Source organism: Chiloscyllium plagiosum, unplaced genomic scaffold (assembly GCF_037043375.1).
Source record: "Chiloscyllium plagiosum isolate Xiang-an unplaced genomic scaffold, Cpla_swu_hap1 HiC_scaffold_22, whole genome shotgun sequence".
Taxonomy (NCBI): domain Eukaryota; kingdom Metazoa; phylum Chordata; class Chondrichthyes; order Orectolobiformes; family Hemiscylliidae; genus Chiloscyllium; species Chiloscyllium plagiosum.
The window spans coordinates 45470407-45495229 of record NW_028270160.1 but is presented as its reverse complement, the minus strand read 5'-3'; the positions used below and the strand labels follow the sequence as shown (position 1 = coordinate 45495229).

The following is a 24823-nucleotide window of genomic DNA, read 5'->3' as shown; positions in this document are numbered from 1 at the left end:
GGGCTTCCGGAATCTTCAGATGTTACTGGAGAGATTTGATGGAAAATGACTTATGACAGAGTCTCTGAAGAAACTTCAGAGACCAAACATAGAAAAGCTTAGCTCATTCCATTCACAACATCTTATTTTAAGAATACACCTTCCTGAGAAACAGAAGGTACCATCTGGACCAGGTGTTTGTTTGCATCAAATACATCCTTCAATACTACTTCAGCCCTAAATTAACTTTACTGTTTCATTATGCTATACCTAAATCACTTTGAAACAGAAAACAAATTTGGATAAAGCTTCTCCAGGCAGTCAACTGGAGTTGCAATACATAAATCTTTAATTAAGATCTTAAAAAAAACAAACACCTCTTTTGTTCTGGGATATTCCAAAATAACTCAGTTGTACAGTGCTTGTGTTTTTCTTCAAACAGATGACAATCCAAAAGAAAAAGTAAAATTTCTTCACCACAGCAGCATTCCTTCTCAGCTGCAGTTCCAACTACCCATACACAGAGTTTTGCACTGATGCCAAATTATGGCATCAACTTCTGGTTCCAAAGGCCCACACAGCTGACATGAAAATTAAAAGGAACACTGACCACAAGCCTGAAGTGGGGAGGGGGTGTTTTTCTGGTATTGTCAATGGACTACTAATCAGCACACTCCAATTGATGCTCTAGGCTAATAATCATGAGATGAATCCCACCATGACAGATGGCAAAAATTGGAATTTAGTGAACAAAACAAATCTAGAATTAAAGGAGAGTTGCATAGTGACCATGAAACCAATTTTCAACAGTCAAAAACTCATCTGTTTAATTCATGTTCTTTGGAACCGGGAATGTGCTATCCTCACCTGGTCAAGCATTTATGAGACTTCAGATTCATAGCAATGTGCTGTCTTAACTTCTCCAGAAATGGCCTAGAAAACCACTCAGGTGCATGTAATTGGTACATATTCTGATAAAAAGGAATGAGATCAAATGGACAACTGGTACGGACTAAGATGCACACAATCCTGTTGACATCTGGGTTTTGCACACTAAAATTGGAAATTCTGATTAAGAGACTAGTTAAGTAATAGCATGATAGTGATCTGTTATAGAAAATATGTCAGACACCAATATATCCTGTACGAACAGGAGAGAATTCTAAGAGGTGATGGCACCTACAGTTGGGAGACAGTTGCCACTGAAGTCCCCATAATAAAAGCATGGTGATTCAGATTGGATAATACTCTAAAGTTTCTGTTACTACATTCTTAATGGATTCCACCAATTGTCCCAATGAATGATATTAATCGATCTGATCTTTGGACCCTGCTTTCTGTCTCTCTCTTTTCTTCAACAAGTGCATTTGTGGTTTTGAAGTGTCTCATTTCCAGGAGAACCTAGAGAGAATCTTAGAATATTATACTTTGTATATTGTTTCAACTTCTCTTAATAACCCAGGATGAATACTTCAGGTCTAGGGAATATGTCAGCTTTAGCAGTATTAGGATTGTACTTGCAACTGCCAATCTGCTTGTGGTTGTGAGGGACCAAAATCATTTAAAAAATAGGATGGTGTGTGAATCAAGCTGGCTGCTTTGTCAAGCTTGGAGTTGAACTGATCTGTGGAACAGGGAGAATTCCTTCACACTCCTCAGTTGAGCCATATAGATGGTGGACAGGAGGTGTCAATACTCCCTGCAACTTCCCAGCCTCTTATCTGTTACTGTAGTTAACAGTTTGTATTTGGTCCAATTAAATTTATAGCCAATGGTAACTCTCAGGATGTTAATGGTTCTGAATAACAAGCAGAGATGATTAGATGCTCTTTCCTTGGAGATGGTCTGGCTCTATATGGCAAATATGTAACTCTTACTTATCAGCCCAAAGGAATGCTGTGCAGGTGTAGATGGTTTCCCGTGCTGAGTTATAAAGGAGGTCAAACATTGTGTAAATATCTGAGGAGAAAGTGAAGTCTGCAGATGCTGGAGATCAGAGCTGAAAATGTGTTGCTGGAAAAGCGCAGCAGGTCATTCCTGAAGAAGGACTTATGCCCGAAACGTCGATTCTCCTGTTCCCTGGATGCTGCCTGACCTGCTGCGCTTTTCCAGCAACACATTTTCAGCATTGTGTAAATATCTCCACTTCTACTTTTATAATGGACAGAAAGTCATTGATGGCACACCTGAAGATCATTGGGCCTAGAGGACTGTCCTTTGGAACTCCTGTCCTGCGATGGAGATGTTTGACCTCCTACAACAACCACAGCTACCTTCCTTTGTGGTAGGTATGGCACCAGTTATTCAAGAGTCATCTCTGATTCCCACTTATTTCAATTTAATAGGGCTTCTTGAGGCCATATTCAGTCAAATACAGCCTTAATGCCAAGGTCAGTGATTCAACTCATCTCTGGAATTCAGCTATTTTTCCAATATTTGAACCAAAATTGTAAAGAGGTCTGGAATCAAACAGGCTTGGCTGAACACAAAATGGAAGAAATCAGTAAGAAGTGTATTCCTGTATAAGTGTTGCTGTCTAACACCAAGATCATCTTCCATCGTTTTGTTAATGCATGTATACAGTGGTGTAGCAATTTGCCAGATTATATATGTCCTGTACACAAAAGCCAAGATAAATATGGGCAATTTTCTACATCGTTGGGTTGATGCCAGGTATTGTAGCTGTACTTGTTCAACTTGGCTCGGGTAATAGCTAGTTCTGGAGCACAAGAATGAACAAAAGGTGCTGGGAAGACTCAGGTGGTCACATAGTACATGTGGAGATCGAGAGTTAAAGTTTCAGGTCAGTGACCTTGCTTCAGAACTGCATACTCAAGACTGGGGCAAAAAGCTTTTTGGACTCCAAGGGTTAAACAAAAAAAATCAATGAAGATGAAAATCATGCAGAGAAGTGGTTTGAGACCATGATCTTATCGGATGTTTGATCTATTCTACTTTAAATGACTTTACAATAGAAACTGACAAGAGTTAGGCAAAGTGTGACAATGGGAAATAACAAAAACAAATCTCTTATTTGACAAACCCAAGCAATATAATCCTGTTGTTAAAAAAGAAGAAGCCAGACTTAGTGTTCACTTGTGAAACAGGGCCCCCAGCACCTTCATGGTTCCAAAGACCTGATGCCAGTGGGATAATGAATCCCTGCTTCGTGATTTTCAGATGGCCCATGCTGTGATGTAGGGTAAGAGATTCATGTTTTTTTTAAAAAATCCACGTTTAAAATAAATTGTATATTTGAATCAAATGCATATGTGTTTTTCCTGTGCATCTGGAGAGTTTAACTATTAACTTCGAAATATTTCTGTAGACATGTTGGTTTCTTTTACAACTTGCTACAGAAGTAGCTTTCAGACCAAATGGGTTTTGAGTACATTAGAAGAACTGACGAATGACCAAGGTAATACAATTGTGTACCAATGTTTCTATCTGAAATTTCTGGAAATGAAGCTTGAGGAAAATACCGATTGCTTGTAAAGAAAATTTTTAAAAAATAAAAAGTATAATTTTGATGCACTTCTGCAGAAGTCCTTGGATGAAGATGTATGTAAAAGCATGCCTTAACAAAAGAAGATACAGAAAGGGAGTTTTGTAATAGTCCAGACCAGAAGTGTTTTGATAAAAAACCCAAAGTAGTATTGGAAACTAAGAACACTTAATCTTAGGTGTATATCAGCTCCAGGATGCAGCCATCACATTTCCTAGACAAAGTTGAAATCACACAGTTAGATCAAACAGTTAAATCAAATCTAATGAGAGAGAAAGAGGTTTTCTCCAAACTAATGTACAATGGGTGCTTTTGGCCATTGTATTGGGTATTTTGGGGACTATAGAGTTTTTTTTTGCGGGATTAATGGAATTACATATGACCACACATTTCAAAATCTTCACGTTTGTCTTAAACGAGTTGGGTTGATTCAATTGTTTTTGCTCAAGAAATTACCATTTTATCATTCAGACCAAATGTGCAATGTTGTACCCTTATGTTCCAAAAAGAGGCTCTCTCATTGAAACCAAAACAAAATTAAAAAAGTCTATCGAGTCAAATTTCAGAACGGGATCATACTTCTGAAGTTTGGAATAAATTTATTCATAGACTGAAGCATAGTTTATCTCCTGACTCCACACTCTCGTGTTACTGTCTCTTTGTACCCTCACGTCTCTATTCAGTTAATACCCTCCATTGCTAATGTACTTAATCTCAACTAAGACAATTAATTAACAATAATCAATCATTTTTCCTGTACAACGTACAACCAAACAAGTTTAAACATAATAGAAATACTCAAATTTGGAAAACTTACCAAAATGGTATATATATGTAGGCATCTGTAAACAGGAGAAAAATCCACTAGATCCTGGGCAGTGAGAACCTGTTGAGCACATACCAAAGCTTTAAACCAAACATCCAGTTGCACTAGTACAATTAATTTCAAACTTTACGTTTTGACAGCTAAACGACCAGCACACTTTAGATCTTGAGATCTAGTACAATTGTCCAATCAAGATGCTGAGAAAGAACTGTACTCTTCTCATGCTCCCCTGTCAGAAAATTAAACCTTACTTTATGGCAAATAACTACTTGGATCAGCACATATTGGATCTTAGATGAGCATTTAAAGTATTAAGATTAACCTATAACTCTGGCCGCCCATGGAACTCACCGGGAAGAGAACAGCCTTCACAATGTCTTACACCAAACATTCTAAACCTTTACAATATTTAGATTAGTACAAAGTAGAAAGTAAATGGAAAAAAGACGAATTGATTAAAAATTGTATTTTTGGATTACAAACATGTACTTAGTCATATAATTAGCAACTACATCTATAATCAGTCTAAATAAGGAACAATCCTTAAAATTACCTCCTCTTCATATTCTTCTTCTTCATCCTGGAACTGTTCTAACATGGTTTCATCCATGCGGTCAGGAACCATACCGCTGGCAATGCACAACTTCCTTTCATGGCTTGTATTGGTTTGCTTCTTCACAATACTATTAAAAGTTCTCTGCTGTTGAGACTTTTTAAAAATAAAGAGGTTTATGGATCTAACACTATGCAGCATAACAGATTACAAATTACTCGCTCTTGAAATTCATCATCTCTCTGGATCTAACTTTTATAAAATTAACTTAGTATCAAGTGTACCAAATTAGATAAACACATTGTCACTTATCTGGCAATATAAAGTCAGAAGTCTTAAAACATTTCAAATGAATATTACTTCTATTTTTCTTAGATAATGGTTTAAGTCTTAGCTCTTCCTAAAAAAAAAGAGATCAGTATCTAATGCAGCCAAACAATAGTTTGACAAGTCAATAAAAAAAAATTAATAAACTTCTCAAAAGAAACATACACTGCAAACGTATACACCAAGGCACTGCTAAAATGTAACTCAAACATTAGGTTGTTGAGGTGCCATGTTGGACTGGGGTGGATAAAGTTACAAGTCAAACGACACTGGGTTATATTCCAAAGGGTTTATTTGAAATCACAAGCTGTCGGAGCACTGCTCCTTCATCAGGTGTCGGGTGAAGTGACTTCACCTGACAAAAGGAGCAGAGCTCTGAAAACTTGTGAATTCAAATAAACCTGTTGGACTATAACCTGGTGTTGTTTGACTTAGATTTTGTCAAAAATTTAATATGTCATGACTAAGTATTATGTTATGTTCTCAACTGTATTCCAACACTTAGATATTAATTTGGTCTTGAAGGACAATCCATCTCCAAATGCCTCAGCAATAGATATATTTAGGCAAAAGTGAGGATTGCAAAAATCTGGAGATTAAGGTCAGGCAGCATCTGAGGAGCAGAAAAATCAAAGTTTTGGGCAAAAGCCCTTCATCAGGAATCCCCGATGAAGGGCTTTTGCCAGAAACATTGATTTTCCTGCTCAATAGATATACCTAGGTGACTTTGAGGTACTCTTAAGCGACCCTCTACTAAGAGGGTCTTTCTAGGACTCTTACTAGGATTCTGCGCACCTATATACAGACTGAAATTGTTCTGAACCTCTTCCCTTCTGGGGAGATATGTATAGTTTCATTAAAGCACAGAAGCACGATACACTGAAAACATTTTTCTCCTAAAATCTTGAGAAAAATCAAAGTTCACTTTTTTTAAAAAAAGTAATAATTTATTATACTACAAAATTCCACACTTCAGTTAGGTGCCATAGATTCTTTCATTAACAGGGAATTTGATTACTTTGAAGAAATGTTTTACAAAAACATTGCCGCACACAAAATATAGCAGAAAATAGGTTGGTGTACAAAATGCCAAAATATCTCTAAATTCAAATAGAAAACCATGATCTGAACTTGCATCAGAGCTCCGAATCCAGCTTCAAGTAAACTAGTCACCAAAATTCAGTAATATTCTTTGGGGTCACCAGTTGAATATTGTGAAAACCTAGCTCATGCAAATCAGTGCAGTCTCTGATCACCAGAAAGCTGTCCTTATTGGTTATACATATGTGCCTGCCTGTCCCCTCGGGAAAACAAAACCGCAGAAATCGTGTGCAAGAAGAATAACTTCTCTTCAGCATTTAAGCCAACTATTGGGGCCCCAAGTTCAGCTAGACAGCTGAAGAACAAAGATCAGGGAATAAAACTAGTCTCCAATAGTTACATTTAACCATGGAATTGCTTAGACTGAATTTTAATGAGCGAGTTTATACAAATCACATTACATAGAATTACAATGAAAAGAAAATTAGATGTTACTCTTTTCTCAAAAAGACTTGAGGAATAATGTTTCCTCACTTGTTTCATGGCCATCTCTCCTATTTTATCAGAATGTTTCCGAATACTTTCCAAGAAATCTTTCAAATCTGACATGGAAATTTCCTTGATTTGTTCTCGCAGCCTGGGAATATTTTCAGTCATAATCTGACAGAAACGATATTGATAAACCTGTGGAAGATAGGTATTTTCTAGAAGTTCCATAGTTTTCAAAGCAGAATAATATCTGGGGGGGAAAGAAATATGCATCGAATCACATTCATTACTCCAAAAAAAGGATTACTTTTTAAAAAAAGAATGAGCCATTAACTTAAAAATAAAACAAAATTAAAACAATTAGAAAACATCTCAGGCCCAATACAGTGTTCATAAGAATTTCAGTATTAATCTCCCTACAACCATCCTCTTCCAGGTGAGATAACTATCATTTGAAAATCAGGAAGCATGATTTTTCTCAACTGATGCAACTTGTCCATTTTCCTTTTGAAACTCGTTAATGTTTTGTTCATTATCCCGACTGATCTTCTCCAAAGTGTCTGAACTGCCTACTTGTTTCACCAAGAAATCAATACTTATTGTAACAAAAGAATTTCTAAAAATTAGCAATTTCTCTTGTGCTCTTAAGACGTACATCCTAGCAAAAAACTATTCAACCTTATAAAATGTTCATGACAGTGACATAAAAATTATTAAAATATTAAGTGCCACAGCACCATTCCAGCTGTCACAACCTGATATTGTGTGATTGAAAAAAGTTCCAAATCCTAAGAGATAAACATGAAAAGCTATAGTGTTACTAAAAGCTCAAAATTGTCTTGTTATTGTCTGAATCCCTGTTATTCTGCTTAACTAGAGAGATTAAGTATTAGAAAGCAATTAGAAAAAAAAGAGTTCAAAAATGATTAAGCCAAAAACATGCTGATAAAAAAAGTTTTTCATTTTCAATACTAAAGGAATCAAGTTATGCAAGTAAAATGTATAACAATCGGCCTGTCCAGTAAAGCTCTGAGTTAACAGTACATTTGAATAGCTCGGACTCACTTAGGATTATAAGCAGAGGCTAAAAACTCAAATGAAGAATTTTGATTCTGATGACACTGAATCTGGTGCAACATAGAATGGCCGATTTGTTGGGGTATGCCTTTGTAGCATATCAAAAAGAGCAATGGAAACATGCACCCCATAATGCAGCTTCAAGAAACTATATTCATAATAACATTGAAGTCATATAAACTGATTTATTCAAATTACACTGATCTTAGCTTTGCACTGTTAGATCATGTGCAAAAAGCCTGACTTGAGATAGACACTCCATCTTTCAAATCCATTCTGCAACCTCTCATTATATCTGTCTGTAGATCAGGGCCTTGACCTTTTAACATCTGTTCCAGTGAAAAAAATTGTTTTAATTTTAGGTCAACAGCAGGTCAAGGTTTAATTTATTTTGTTATACATAAACATACAGCTTAGGATGCTTTTGGCAGTGATAAAATGTTAGTGATAAATGTGCAAAGCTATAAAATGCTTTATGTTGATACTCCATAAAAAACTCAAATGATTGGAGGGCACATTTTACACAAATAACCAAACAAGTTTGTCATTGCAACTTTATATTGTTCTTCAAAGCAAGTAATGAAAAGAAAATGAGTGTTAAACAAGACAAACTTAAATCTACTTTAATTTAACAAACCAAAAACAAAATTGGTTCCCAACCTGCCCAGTTGTTAACTGAACTTGGAAGTGGTATACCATTGGTATTACTTGTCGAAAACATCCCCTTTTGAAACTATGAAAGCAAGAGCCAACTGGCTCCGTGGCACCAGTAATGAATAATTTATACATTATATCATAAGCCATTAACCCAATATTAGTAAATCCTTATGTCAGACTTGATGTTAATAGACAAGTTTATTATGTACAAATTTCATTACTAATTTTACATTTAAGTACATTATAGCTTCCACCGGCCAAGAATTTAAGAAAACAACACTTGATCATGCTATTTTCTCAAGAAAGGTCAACTATGGAAATTAAGGAAAGATTTCCTTGAACTGCATCGATTGGCATATTGGATTTCGATGGCAAATGTTAATTTTTATTTTGCATTCAACACGGTCCTTAGGTAGGGCAAACTAATTCAGTGATATTATTTTGACGTCTGCAAAGAGCACTGAAGTGTAGTAATTTTAAATTCCCAATAATACAAGACGAATCTTCTTGAGAGAGTCACATTTCAATTTTCCAAGTGACAGTATATTCACTGGTATATTATTAAATACAGCAAGATGATTTTTAAATTTGAATTATTGTCAAGTACTTAGGTACGGTGAAAAGGCTATGCACCCTGCCAACATCGCAGCTGTAGTACAATGACTTGTGCGTTCCTCACAAAGCTGTCCCTGTACAGCTATAAAATGCCAGTGCCTAACAATTTGGAAGTCTGTCAGAATAAACTGTCAATAGGTCAAATCTCTGACCAATCAACATCCCAGTCTACTCAATGATCAAGAAAAGGAAGGTGGTCAATGCTTTCCCTTGATTCTTTCCATGTAATGTGGCCATTGCTGGCAAGGCCAGTATTTCATGGCCAATTTCCCTCGAACCAAATGGCTCATTAAGCCACACAGGTCAGTTAACCACATTACTAGATGGGATAAGAATGGCAAATTTCATCTTGTAAAATGGCATTGTGAACCAGGTGCATATTTATGACAACTGAGGAATTAATAATGGAATTAAATTTCACCAGTTGTCATGCTGAGATTTGAACCCACATCCCTAGACCATTTTATCTGGGCCTCGAGGTAAATAGTTTCACAACATCAACGTGGACCACTTTCTCCTTATCTTTGGACAGAATTTGGCTAAGCCATTGATAATGGACAAGTTGTTCACATTTACTCAGAATGAACTAGTTTCTGAACAGCTCTTAGTATTTGAGTTCCAATTCAGGAGTGACAGATTGAACTGGTTTTGAGACGATGACAACAACAACGTGTAAGTTCCACCAAAAGCATCAAAATATTAAAACTCCCAGTGTCTGCATGGGTTTCCTCCCACAGTCCAAAGATATGCAGGTCAGGTGAATTAGCCACACTAAATTACCCACAGTAGGGGACGGTAGTCAAAGTGCATTAGTCAGAGGGAAATGGGTCTGGGTGGGTTACTCTTCGGAGGGTCGGTGTGGACTGGTTGGGGCAAAGGGTCTGTTTCCATACTGTAGGGAATCTAATCTAATTTGGGGGAAGTGGTTCCCCACCTCATAGTTACTGTCAGGAACGGACGTTTGAGACAGAGCACACAAGTCACCTAGCCTTAGTCACGAGTATAAGTAGTCTGTTGATGGCAGTTTCAAAAATAAAAAGACAGCTCAAAAGGTAGAAGACAGAGGGTGGTGGAGGAGGGTTGTTTTTCAGACTGGAGGCCTGTGACCAGTGGAGTGCCACAAGGATCGGTGCTAGGTCCTCTACTTTTTGTCATTTATATAAATGATTTGGATGAGAGCATACGAGGTACAGTTAATAAGTTTGCAGATGACACCAAAATTGGAGGTGTAGTGGACAGTGAAGAGGGTTACCTCAGATTACAACAGGATCTGGACCAGATGGGCTGAGAAGTGGTAGATGGAGTTTAATTCAGATAAATGAGGGGTGCAGCATTTTGGGATAGCAAATCTTAGCAGGACTTATACACTTAATGGTAAGGTCCTAGGGAGTGTTGCTTAACGGAGACCTTGGAATGCAGGTTCATAACTCCTTGAAAGTGGAGTCGCAGGTAGATAGAATAGTGAAGGTGGCATTTGGTATGCTTTCTTTTATTGGTCAGAGTACTGAGGTCATGTTGCGGCTGTACAGGACACTGGTTAGGCCACTGTTGGAATATTGCATGCAATTCTGATCTCCTTCCTATCGGAAAGATGTTGTGAACTTTGAAAGAGTTCAGAAAAGATTTACAAGGATGTTGCCAGGGTTGGAGGATTTGAGCTTTAGGGAGAGGCTGAACAGGCTGGGGCTGTTTTCTCTGGAGTGTCAGAGGCTGAGGAGTGACCTTAGAGCTTCACAAAATTATAAGGGGCATGGATAGGGTAAATAGGCAAAATCTTTTCCCTGGGGTCAGGGAGTCCAGAACTAGAGGGCATAGGTTTAGGGTGAGAGGGGAAAGGTATAAAAGAGACTTACAGGGCAAGTTTTTCCACAGAGGTTGGTACGTGTATGGAATGAGCTGTCAGAGGATGTGGTGGAGGCTGGTACAATTGCAACATTTAAGAGGCATCTGGATGGGTATATGAATAGGAAGGGTTTGGAGGGATATGGGCCGGGTGCTGGCAGGTGGGACTAGATTGGGTTGGGACATCTGATTGGCATGGACAGGTTGGACCAAAGGGTGTGTTCCCATGCTGTACATCTGACTCTAAGCTTCCATATGGACACAATAATGCAGGTTTTAAGTTCTGAACAAGACAAGTCTTTGATGGGCATGACACAATTAAGTTACATTTTATCACTACAAACAATTTATGAAATTGTTCAAGAACTTCTGGCAATCAATGTGATACTGCAATTTGATGATAGTAAGGTCATCAATATATATTTTAAAAAGGCAAGTGCCAGTGCCAACTTTGCTAGCCAGCATTATTGATTACAAGACAGACAACAGGTCATCAATTCTCTGGGCACTCCAGCAGGCACATATGGCCTCCTTAATGGCTAACTGACTCCAAAATAATTATAGCAACCTTCACTTTTAGGTGTTGTTTAGGGTCTGTTTTTCCAATGTTCATTGCAATGTTCATGGCTATGAAACTAACTCTACATCAATAATTTAAGAGCTGTGTCTTGATAGAAACACTGTGCTGAACTACAAGTAGAACAGAAATCCCATTGACTTGGATCCATAGAAGTTCAGGCAAATGAGAATGCCATCTAAAAGGGGAATGAAGCAATTCATTCACCAGTCACAAAGGATTTCAAAAAGAGTGAAGAATACATTTAATTGCCTCAATTTTTCATGAGTAATATGCAGTTAAAGCAAAAATGAAAACATATCATTTCTGGATCAAAAAGCTACTAAAATGCATTAGCTGCAAGACTGAAAGAGGTGCAGAAAAGAAAACACAATGAGGGGACAAGGTCTCTATACCTTACAGGAAAAACTGGTTTTGTAGGGTCAGATGACCAGAATTCAGAGCCTCTCCTCAGCTAAATCAAATGGTAACATGACAGAAGCAAGCTATGTGGTCCATCATGCTTGCACTGGCTCTTTGAAATAGTTGTCACACTACAAATTGACCCATTCCCTTGCAATAAAGTCTTGAATACGTTTTTTTGCAATTTATTTCAGCACAGTGCTGCATGTGTTTGATAGAGAGTATTTCTACTTGCACTTTACAAATTATTCATGTGGAAAAGAACAAAGAAACCCAATTCTAGCTTTAACAGATTCCCACAACAGCCTGATTCCAAACCATTTTACTCCCCATGCAAAATCACAAATTTTAAATGAGGACCAAAAGCCAGGTTAGTCCCAGGCTGAATAATCCAATAAATCGCAGTGTCCAATAATTTAGTGGTTGAGAATCCAATGATCTGTTGAGAAGACTATCTTTATTACAGCCCCACTTCCGGACAAATCAGTCCCTATTTTTTCCCATTAAATTTGTTCCAAGGTCACCATAGCTTGCTCAATAGTCAATTTTCTATACTTTTCTCCCCTTAATATTTACCTGGAAACATTCCTCCAATTTCATCTCTTTTCAACACTGAAGTCCCACCTTTACCAGTTTTTCTTAATAGCTCAGTCAGCTATGGCGGTTTCCATGACTTTTACTTGAATGAGTAATATAGAGTCACTTAGAAACCAGTGCAAAATGCTATAAAGTTATGTCTTAACTATAAAACAGCTAATTTTGTATTTTGGCAATAAATCCCAAAATTGATCATTTAAAACACTTGCTCTGCATTTGAATATACTAATTCTTAGGTTCTTAACACATCTTGGTCTCTTTCCACCTTGTAATCACCACCAATAGGGTTAGAAATTGGATTTTTTCAGTATTGGGGTACAAATCTAGTACTGCACACAGTGAATGTGCCTAGTTAGGTTGGCAGCAGGACAATAGGAAACTGAACCATTAAATGAAATTTATTTAATGCAAAAAAAAAGAAAAAAAAAAGAGAATCTGCAACCATCAAGACAGCTTGACAATCACAAAGACTCAACTTGGTTCAAAGTTCTCAGCTTGGTCTTTGTTCTGCTCATTTCTAGATGACAACTGGCCAGATTTGAATTTTGAACAAATACTTGGAGCTTCAAATACAACTCGTGCAACACAGCAACCGACTTCAAAGATCTTAGAAGCTCATTTTTATTTAAATGCTTTTGATGTTAAAAGAGACAAAAAAAAATTAGGAACAGGAGGGCAATAGCAAATCTTCTATTCAACTTCAGTAGTATGAACAAGGAAACCCAAGTCCAAGTAGTAATCTGTAACCACTACCACTCAAAACCCCCTCAAATCCTAATGTTGGAATTTCTGTCCACAAAGAGTAACTTGACAGTAGCTAAATTCTGGTTCCCTAATTTAAATACTGACTACCCTCCCAGCTAAAGCATACACAAAATGCTGCAGATGATTTGGGAAGATGTCTCTACATTTACCATCAACCGACTTAAATCTTGAGAACTAACAGGAAAATTCACAAAAGTTTAAATTTTTAAAATACTTTGAAGCAAAAAGCCTCAGATAATGTTGAAAAGAAGTTAAGGTTCGCTGGCATTGCAAACATCTTTACAGTAATTATGGTGATAAGTTCATGTGACTAGGAGATGACTAAAGCCTGAAATACTGAGTTGAGATCTCTCTGATATTAGATTAAGCTATACGATTTAAAGCATAGCTTTATGTGGCACACAATTAGTGTTGCATGCATGTATTACACCCATTTAGTATATTAGTAAATGCAAACAAGGGAAAAAAGGATACCAGTTTAAGTCTAAAAATCAGGTTATGTACCATGACTGATGACAACGTTAACACTTACTTTCTTTTAGGTCCAATGACATTCTGGTTTTGGCTTTACCTTGAGGACCATGTCTAATTTTAGTTTATGTTGTAAATTTGCTGGGAAATATACCTAATAATAGGCACATCCAGGAAAATGCATTGGTGTCTTAATCATTTAACATAACATGTAGATTTAAACAATTACAGATTAGCCTCTGCCCATGTAGTGAAATGAACTTTACCACTGTATATTCCACAGCAATATGCAATGAATCAGCAGATTATATAAAAGCATGGACATGCTGAAAATACACAACAACATTAAGTCTAGTTATAAACAATGATTTACAAATTAAAGACACTTCATTTTAATAAACTAAAGCAGCAGAACACCTGACTAAAAAAAATTCCCCAAGTAGCCTGCCTCTCAGATGTTGCAGTTTGGAATTGTTACACATGTACTGGAACAGAAGAATTAGCACAAAACTAAATACTGGAGACAAAGTAAATATGAAAATATTTTAATCAAAATATTACAAGCTTACAACCAATATAAAAATTAACAGAGTTATGGTTGTAAATTCCCTCCATGGAATTACAAGTCCAACTAATTCTGGACACTACTAGGCTATTGAGAAACCAACAAAAGATTTAAACCTAGTTCATCAAGTTGCAATATGTCAGTATGACCTATTATGTTTTTTTAAAATCCTGCTCTTTTTGCAGGTTTATAAAACCATTGGAATCCAAACGTTTTGGAATCCCATGAATTCCTAAGGGTGGCACAGTGGTTAGCACTGCTGCCTCACAGCGCCAGAGACTCAGGTTCAATTCTCGCCTCAGTGGAGTTTGCACATTCTCCCAGGGTCTGCATGGGTTTCCACTGGATGCTCTGGCTTCCTCCCACAGTCCAAAAAAAAAAAGTGCAGGCTAGGTGAATTGGCCATGCTAAATTGCCCATGGTGTTAGACGAAGGGGTAAATGTTGCTCTTCGGAGGGTCGGTGTGGACTTGGTGGGCTGAAGGGCCTGTTGTTTCCACACTAAGTAATCTAAGGTCTGAATGACAACATTCCAGGAAAGATGGTGGCTAGCTTTACAGCAACATGACCAATAGTGAGACCAGCCAACTGCTTATATTTTTATTTATTCTTCGAGTTTGAGGAATCAGATCACAGCCTCCTTTCATAAATCTAGTATACAATTATTCAACAGCCAGCTAGTGTCATAAGATAGCCATCCTTTCATCTACCACTTAATCTTCCAGTTTACATAAGAGAGGGGCTTGCAGAAAACCCTGCCATAATGTCATCTGTATTTCCCAGGTGTGTCACGATTTTCATGCTGAATGTTCATTCCTGCTCAACAAGTGGCCCTTCGAGGTGGTGGCAGGATCAGAAATAGATGAAATTTCACCTGCAGAGATAACACCACTTTAATTAATGACCTTTCACTTGATAGGACAATTACATCAAATACCTGATTTAATTTTTTTTTAATCCAACTGAATAAAGACACAGGAAAGTTCCAGTTATTTTAAGTGAAAATGGTTTACATTGTGGAAAAAAAATTGTCCACGCATTAACCATACAGGACAGATGTTTACAAAGCACTATCGTAGACTTACCAGATTATGCCAGAGACTGCACAGTCTTCAACGGAATAGTTGGTAGCATTTGGCAGTTGTGCATTCAAACTAAAGTATTGCTCCACATGCATGTTTTTCAGTTGTTGCGCTATAGAACTTATTTGATCACAATTCCCTCTTTGCCTGTTGACATCATTAATCCATTTATAGTGCAGTGGTTGTTGTATTTAAGAGATGCCAGTTTTCACCATTCTGCAAGTTACTGCATCACTTGGTACAAAAACATGTATTTGATAAAATCATTAAACTGTGCAGCAAGTTTGTCTTACTGTACTTTATTGATAGTGCATAAAATCATTAGTACAGGATTAATTCTTGAAATGTCAGAGATAGTAGTTATGTATACACACTTCAAAAATCAAAAACAAAACAATTCACATTCAACTGCCACTACTGACATGTTTATCGTCCTGTGTATCAACATTGTCAGTCACAGACCGAAAGGCAGAGTGTTTGTCGTGAAGGGAAAGTAATGGATGTAAAATGGAATGTCACAATAATAGTTAACTTCTGAGTACAGCTACTAGCTTTCCACAAAATCTTCACGATTCTTCGAATACTGCTATCAAGCATGGAAAAACACTGTACACACATTTACAAGATTGTAGTAAAGGGCTCATGCTAAAGGCCCCTCATTAAAGTTGCAATGAAAAATTAGTGCACAGAAACAAACTACCTTTTGGCCTTCATCTGTTCTCTTACTTTGCTGTACATTTCCAGTACTAGAAGCAAAGAAAATACAAATTAATACAACTTTTAACAACTAAATCTATTCAAACTTTTTGAAGATAAGATTACAAATAAAAATGGTGGAATACTTGGCATGGTTTTTCTTTAAGTCAATATACAGAAAATGGTTATTATATAATTGAAGAAAAGCATTGGGAAGTAATTTTAAAAAGGCACACAGGTCACTTAATATTCTACCTGACAGCTACACAAGAACGTCCTGGCTATTTAATAAATTGTTGACCAGGTCAGTATCACCAAGACCAAAGGGTATAACATAGCACTGAAACAAACCAAGTTGCTTGTCAAACCAGACTGGGAATTAAGGCTAGAGAGACTGGAATACATGAAAATTGAACTCAAATCCAATAATGGGGAAAACCATGAAGGATATAGGGTCATCCATTATTCTTACTCATTAATTGGGCTTCTGAACATTTAACAACCATAAAGTTGCAAGCTGAGTATTTTAGGGACAAGTATGGTCAGGCAATCTCACAGTTTCAAAGTATTGAACCAACCAATGATAATACTGCAGTACTTGATGACCAGATACAAGAGTCACTTGGATGACATTAGGACAAGTTGCTACCATACAGAGAGTGAACTTTGTGTTTTCCTTACAGGACACACCATACTGGGAAACAGATCAGAAGTACTGATTTACAAGCATCTCAAACTGGTTTCATCATTGTTTGTCACATAAACATGTAGCTGCACTGACCTAACTTTCACTGAGGTACAATTTCAATTGTTATCCTGAGATAAGTGCAATGCCAAACAAAAATAGTCAGTTCTGAACAGGAGTCAAACTGGATTCAAAAATCATGAAACTGTTTATCTGTCACTATCTGTGGGGAAGAGGAGTTTTCCCAGTATAGTGTTTCAGATTTCCAGCATCCATAGTATCTTACTTTTATGCAAATCAATTTCACACAAAGTATGATGCAGGGAATTTCAGCAGGGCTTTCAGGATAGAGAGAAACATGAAAATTAGGAATGAAAATAAAACCCCAAGGAGACAAATATTTTAATCGAACTGGTGCATAACCTTGCTGTAAGAGGAGTTAAATATTAATAACATGCATGAACAAATTTTTGGACAAAGGTAGGAAAATAAAAATCTGAACAGTTTCAATAATGAAGTGAACATTGAAACAAGCAGAGAAATCACCAATGGAAGTGTTCTAAATGAGCGAAACAAAATCTAATTGGCGAATAAAAAGAACAGACTGAACAGCAAGTTACATTATTATAGTAATGGTACAACTTTGAATTTTTAAAAAATTCTAATATCCAAGTCTGCATCAGTACTGAAAGCAACAGTACGCTTCTATTTATCCCATTTATAACAGATTTTCAGATTTTATAAAAATGGAGATAAAAGGGTTGGAAAATTCGTTGAAAGCACAGAACCTCACTTAAAAATTGCTTACCTTCAATGAAGGGACAAGAATTATTTGGTATGTAACAGATTTTCTCCCACAAAACAGTTTTTTTTAAAATCCAACAAGTTTGTGTATTTACAATGCTGACCTTTGCTCTTCACACCTGGTTTTAAGCTGTAATCAGCAGGAACCAGGAAAAGAGAAACAGATGTTAGTATATTTAGGATAGTGGTCCCTTCTCATTCCTAGTAATGTTTTGAAACAAAACTGGATCTCAAAACTTTTGCAGTGTACAGTATTTCATTTAGAAGTGTTATTTTAAAAAAAAAACTGATTACAAACTGCTGTTTTAAAAAGTACAAAAGAAAAGACAACGAGAGTGTCAGAGGGTGGTTATTAATGAATAAATATAACTAAAATATATTCCATCCTAGACACTTTGCAGGGTAGGAATTAGGAAAGGGGATGTAGCAAGTTGAAAATGCTCGACACAAGCTATAATTTAGAGCTGTAACTGAATGAACACTACAAACGGTAGTTTGATTAGTTCTGTACAGAACTAAGTTAGAGACAAAAATACTGCAGATTCCAGCATCTGCAACAGACAGATAGGAAACTGGAAGAACACAGCAGACCAGGTAGCATTAAGAGTCTACCTCCTAATGCTGCCTGGCCTGAGTTCTTCCAGCTTCCTGCATCTTTACTGTACAGAATTAGAGCATTTCTGGAAATAAAATCAAAGCTTTTAGTCTTGCAAATCATCAGGACAACTTGCAAGAAAACAAAGATGGGAAAAAAATCATTGAGATATAAGAATGTTGACTTTTTAAGGAATTGACTGTTAATGGGTGCATTGCCATGGGGCATGCATCAGTGATAACTGACAGTTCATGGTAAAGCTTCATTTACGGTTTAAAAACAGGTTGACTAATTTCTTGGTAATACCTGGACCAGAGAATGGCCATCACCTGTTTTGTGGAGTTGAAACAGTTATAGCGTACACATTATTTCTGTGTGCAAAGAATAGGGCCCTTAATATTAGTATACGTGCAAGTTCCAATACAAGTGCAGTTGCATATCCAAGTGACAATCCTAAATTTGTCAGCATAATTCTTTGTAGACTCAATTATTTAGCAAATATTATTCAATTATACATCACAGCTATTGTTGGTGCATTTTGAAAGCACAGGTTAGCTGGGTACAGTTAGTACTTCACCATAAGCAGTAAGAACAGGGGGAGTAGGCCTTTCAACCACTCAAGCCTGCTCCAATAAGATAATGAGGGCAATGATCCTTATGAAAGGCTCCTGCCCGAAATGTCTATTTTCCTGTTCCTCAGATGCTACCTGACCTGCTGTGCATTTCCAGCACCACTCTAATATTGACTCTAATCTCCACCATCTGCAGTCCTTACTTTCGTCCAATAAGACAAAGGCTGATCAAACATTCCCCACATCCACTTTCCTGCCTTTCCCAGCTATAACCCTCTACTCTTCTACTGATCAAGAACCTCAATATATACAAGGACTCTGTCTCTACAATAAGGGGTTCCAAAGACATTGAAGAAATTCATCATCAGTCTTAAAATGAACAGCCCCTTATTGTGAGTGTATGCCCTCTGCTCCTAGATTCTCCTATGAAACAATCCTCTCACCATTTACCCTGTCAAGCTCCTTTAGAACCCCACAGGTGTCAAGGAGATCACCTCTCATTCTGCTGAACTCCAAAATTTAAGGTTGGGACTCTGTCTTGTGAGCAGCAAGTAATCACTCCACACAGGGGATCATCCTAGTGATTCTTCCCTAAACTGCTTCGAACAAAATGATATCTTTCCTTCGATGAGGGCCGGGCAAAAATGCTCAAGGTACTCAATGTGGTCTCACCAGCACCTTATACAGTTGCAAGACTTCTTATATTCCAACCCCATTGAAATAAAGGCTAACATGCCATTTGTCTCCCTATTACCTGCTGCAACTGTGCTAGCTTTGTTTAAATGTACAAGTACACCCAAGTCCTTTTGTTTTGCAGCTTTCCTCTTTAAAATACTTATTCTCCTTTCCAAAAGTGTACAGCTTCACTTTCCCTCATCATACTCCATATGCCAACGTTTTGCCCACAACCTATCAATATCTCACTGTAAACCATTTGTATCCATCTCACAACTTACCTTTCCACTTAACATTTTGGTTTGCAAGTTTGGCTGCAGTACATGTGCTTTTTTTCCTCCAAGTTATTAATATAGATTGTAAAGAGTTTCATCCTAGCCCTAATCCCCTTGGAACCTCACTGGTCACAGATTACCAACCTGAAAAAAAGAACCCATTAGCCAGTTCTGTATTCACACCAATATACCATTGTCAACATTGTGGGTTCTTATGACATCCTTGATGGATACTTTGAAGTTCAAATATAATACATCTACACCCTCTATCAATTCTGCTGGAGGCTTCCTCACTCCCTTTTGGGATAGGAGTGCCACATGGTCAGTTTTCCAATCCTCTGGGGTACTTCAAGAAATCGTTGTTGAAACTTGATTGCTGGAACAGCACAGCAGGTCAGGCAGCATCCAGAGAACAGGAGATTCGACATTTCGGGCACAGGCCCTTACTTCCAGAAATCCAAGACTTCTAGAACACGAAAGCCAACATATCCATTGTATCTGTACCGATTTCTTTTAGGATCCTAGCATATAACAGCCAAAAGGAATATACTATTTAATATTGTTTACCACACTATACAGTCCAGTTATCCAGCATCACATCTGTGCTGAAGGTCACATACAACTTTACTCACTTGTTTATAATGCAGAACATCTCTTTGCCACACAAAATAAAAATCACTGCCACCAAGCCAAACATGTGCTGTTACTGCATATTAGCAACATGAAACATCTAGCTACAGATTCTGCTGTATTGCTGAAATAGATTACCACACCACAAAGCCAACCCATTTAAAAGACTATGTTTGCACTGTAAATGCACTTAAGTGAAAGCCACTTGCAATTAACAGTGCCATTAAACACAAAAGCTCTTTTCCAAAAGAAGTTTGTTATGCCTTTGTACTGCATCAAATGGAAGAGGCATTCACCAAATTCAAACTCCTCTACAAGTTTATGTTGACAAATCAGTGGTCACTGAAGTTGGTGAATCCTCAAAAGCACGGCAGCTGATCTAGTGCACATATACTGCATGATTCGACATACTCGTGTCATATGCATTTACCTGGAGGCCTAGCAATGTTGCTCCACATGAATATCTGGTAACATCAAGGGCTCAAGGTAAACAGACAAATCAGTGAACTTGACGAAGGAGTAATTATCCTCAACACATCCTGAAATCAATTTGTAATGAGCATCTAAAAACTCATATCCATTAGACTACTGCTGATCATAAGTGAATATCCTCGATTTTTGTTTCCCCGGTCCCCAAAGCCTTATCTTCACCATGGACATCCAGTCCCTGTACACCGCCATCCCCCATCACAAAGGACTCAAAGCTCTCCGCTTCTTCCTTTCCCACCGTACCAACCAGTAGCCTTCCACTGACACCCTCCTTCGACTGAACTGGTCCTAACTCTGAACAACTTCTCTTTCCAATCCTCCCACTTCCTCCAAACCAAAGGAGTAGCCATGGGCAACCACATGGGCCCCAGTTATGCCTGTCTCTTTGTAGGATATGTGGAACAGTCCATCTTCTGCAGCTACACTAGCACCACCCCCCACCTTTTCCTCCGCTACATCGATGACTGTATCGGCGCTGCCTCATGCTCCCACGAAGAGGTTGAACAATTCATCCACTTTACCAACACCTTCCACCCAGACCTCAAATTTACCTGGACCGTCTCAGACTCCTCCCTCCCCTTCCTAGACCTCTCCATTTCCATCACGGGCGACCGAATCAACACGGACATTTACTATAAACCAACCGACTCCCACAGCTACCTACACTACACCTCCTCCCACCCTGCCAACCCCTCCCAACCTCCATATACATCGTATCATCCGTCGTCATTTCCGCCACCTCCAAACAGACCCCACCACCAGGGATATATTTCCCTCCCCACCCCTATCAGTGTTCCAGAAAGGCCACTCCCTCAGTGACTCCCTCGTCAGGTCCACACCCCCCACCAACCCAACCTCCACTCCCGGCACCTTCCTCTGCAACCACAAGAAATGCAAAACTTGCACCCACACCTCCCCCCTTACTTCCCTCCAAGGCCCCAAGGGAGCCTTCCATATCCGCCACAAATTTACCTGCACCTCCACACACATCATTTACTGCATCCACTGCACCCGATGTGGCCTCCTCTATATTGGGGAGACAGGCCGCCTACTTGCGGAACGTTTCAGAGAACACCTCTGGGACACCCGGACCAACCAACCCAACCACCCAGTGGCTCAACACTTCAACTCCCCCTCCCACTCCACCAAGGACATGCAGGTCCTTGGACTCATCCATTGCCAGACCATAGCAACACAACGGCTGGAGGAAGAGCGCCTCATCTTCCGCCTAGGAACCCTCCAACCACAAGGGATGGACTCCAATTTCTCCAGTTTCCTCATTTCCCCTCCCCCCCTCCCACCTTGTCTCAGTCCCAACCTTCGAACTCAGCACCACCTTCCTAACCTCTACGCTCCATCATCCTCACCTTAACCTCCTTCCACCTATCGCATTTCCAACGCCCCTCCCCAAAGTCCCTCCTCCCTCCTCCACCTGCATGTCCTTGGTGGAGTGGGAGGGGGAGTTGAAGTGTTGAGCCACGGGGTGGTTGGGTTGGTTGGTCCGGGTGTCCCAGAGGTGTTCTCTGAAACGTTCCGCAAGTAGGCGGCCTGTCTCCCCAATATAGAGGAGGCCACATCGGGTGCAGTGGATGCAGCACGGTGGGCGGCACGGTGGTTAGCACTGCTGCCTCACAGCGCCAGAGACCCGGGTTCAATTCCTGCCTCAGGCGACTGACTGTGTGGAGTTTGCACGTTCTCCCCGTGTCTGCGTGGGTTTCCTCCGGGTGCTCCGGTTTCCTCCCACAGTCACAAAAGATGTGCAGGTCAGGTGAATTGGCCGTGCTAAATTGCCCGTAGTGTTAGGTAAGGGGTAAATGTAGGGGTATGGGTGGGTTACGCTTCGGCGGGTCGGTGTGGACTTGTTGGGCCGAAGGGCCTGTTTCCACACTAAGTAATCTAATCTAATCTAATCTAATCTACCTTTTATCTTAGCCTGCTTGGCACACCCTCCTCATTCCTGAAGAAGGGCTCATGCCCGAAACATCGATTCTTCTGCTCCTTGGATGCTGCCTGACCTGCTGCGCTTTTCCTGCAAAACATATTTTCAGCTCTAATCTCCAGCATCTGCAGTCCTCACTTTCTCCTGAATATTGTCCAGTCCAACATATTGCCTAATCATATACTTGATGAGTTCATCCTCATGGATTACTGTGTCTATGTATGGATTTCCAAAGCAGAAAAGTGACATTCCTTTATGTCCTACCTTTTTTATAATGCTAAAACAAGGGTACAAAACCATCCTGCAAGAAAATGCCTACCCTGATCAGATCAATCTATTTCAGATTATCCTGAAAATATTTGAGCAACAGTTACTGTTTCATGCTGTTACTATGCTGTAGCAACTCCAAGTGTTTGCCTCTGCTAGGAGGCTGCCATCAAGCCAAAAGATATTCTGCGTATCACATGAAATGAGTACAGTGGTATACAAATTTTGATAACACAACATTAGACTGGCAAATCAAAGTTAAACAGCATATCCCTTCTGCTGTTCACAACAAGCAAGGTATGACCATACCCAACTTAGCTCATACTTACCCAAAAAACACACCTGCGCCCATTATTACGTTTGATTTTCTATTTGAACATTTGTGAAATTACTTTGTGTGAATAATTACATCAACCAGTTTAATTGTCAGTCTGGCAGTGCTTGGTGCAATTGCATGCATTGTAAACTGAATATTTATAATACACAGGGCCCAGTTCTTTGCAGATCAAAAGAATATATACATTCATTCAGCAAAGATAGATGACAACTACTTTCTGGTTCATTTCTCAGGGCAATGTCTTGATCAGAATTTACTTGCTGAGTTTAAAATTTAAACCAAGCTTGACAGTCATCTTTAACTAGGAGAAAGTGAGGACTGCAGATGCTGGAGATCAGAGCTGAAAAGTGTGTCGCTGGAAAAGTGCAGCAGGTCAGGCAGCATCCAAGGAGCAGGAGAATCGATGTTTCGGGCATAAGCCCTTCTTCAGGAATGAGGAGGGTGTGCCAAGCAGGCTAAGATAAAAGGTAGGAAGGAGGGACTTGGGGGAGGGGCATTGGGAATGTGATAGGTGGAAGGTGGTTAAGGTGAGGGTGATAGGCTGGGGTTAACTAAACTCCAAGCAGACCTGTTGACATACTGTAGTCTGGGCCAAATTATCAGCTGTTGCTGGTGGGGGACCGTCATCCCTATCCCAGATCAAGGGTATCCAGGAACAACCCAAACTCCTGCTTTTGAGCACCAACCACACTTTTCCTCACCAAACCCAAAACCTAATTTTGTAATCCAGTGCACCCTCCACCCCCTGACATACAAGACTAACTCTGCCACTGTCAACATGATCGCACTCCGTGCTTGCAGGACTCAGCACATTCTTGCACCTTAAAGAGAGGAATATTGAAGGTAGAGCACAGATACACTGACTACTATACAGAAGCTTAAAAGGGAGATTCCTTAGAAATTTTTTAAAAATTTGACAGGTCTCAAAACAAAGTATAAACATAATTTCTTCAGGTTTCAGAATCAGTTATGAATATCATCTATTTCAAAATGATTTTTTTTTTTTAAAAAGACCATGGAGGGAGATTAGGAGAAATTTACTTACAAGGATTGCATTGCCACAGGAAATGCTCGAGGCAGGGGTTATTGGATTTGTTTTTAGAAAGTAATAAATGAATATTTACTATGGTGATAAGAGCTGGGAACTGGCATCTATTTCTGCAGTAAAGAGATGGGACAGACAAATCTTCTCCTGCATTGTTAAACTGAATGGCCCCTAGTGTGAACACAAGAGAATCTGTTATTTTCTTAAAAAGGTGGGTTAAAGTACTTTCAACTCATTTTTGCTTTCAGGAGGGGGAATTAAAAAAAAGTGGCAAATCCTAAAACTAGCCTGTCATAAAAGCAGGTATCAGGGGATCAAATTCAGCCTTGAGATAGGCAAGATGAGTTGTTTGATAAGGAAAGAAAAATGATAAAATATAGTACGGCCTTATCCATTGCAATAGGCAATAAGTAACAGTCCCAACTTCTGTAATAAGAACAGAAAT

The 24823-nt window shown here is 38.8% G+C and overlaps 1 protein-coding gene across 5 annotated transcripts in view; it reads right to left on the bottom strand.

Annotated features, from left to right (window-relative positions):
* exoc6 (exocyst complex component 6) overlaps window positions 1–24823 on the bottom strand; it is a 204938-nt gene that overhangs the window by 141642 nt on the left and 38473 nt on the right. For all 5 annotated transcript variants that reach the window (XM_087999000.1, XM_043712483.2, XM_043712488.2 and 2 more), the window contains exons 5-8: window positions 16070–16115; window positions 6766–6970; window positions 4864–5019; window positions 4302–4370 (exon numbers count right to left, since the gene is read on the bottom strand). In XM_087999000.1, the coding sequence (XP_087855126.1) occupies window positions 4302–4370; window positions 4864–5019; window positions 6766–6970; window positions 16070–16115 (476 nt within the window). The remainder of the gene's footprint in view (window positions 1–4301; window positions 4371–4863; window positions 5020–6765; window positions 6971–16069; window positions 16116–24823) is intronic.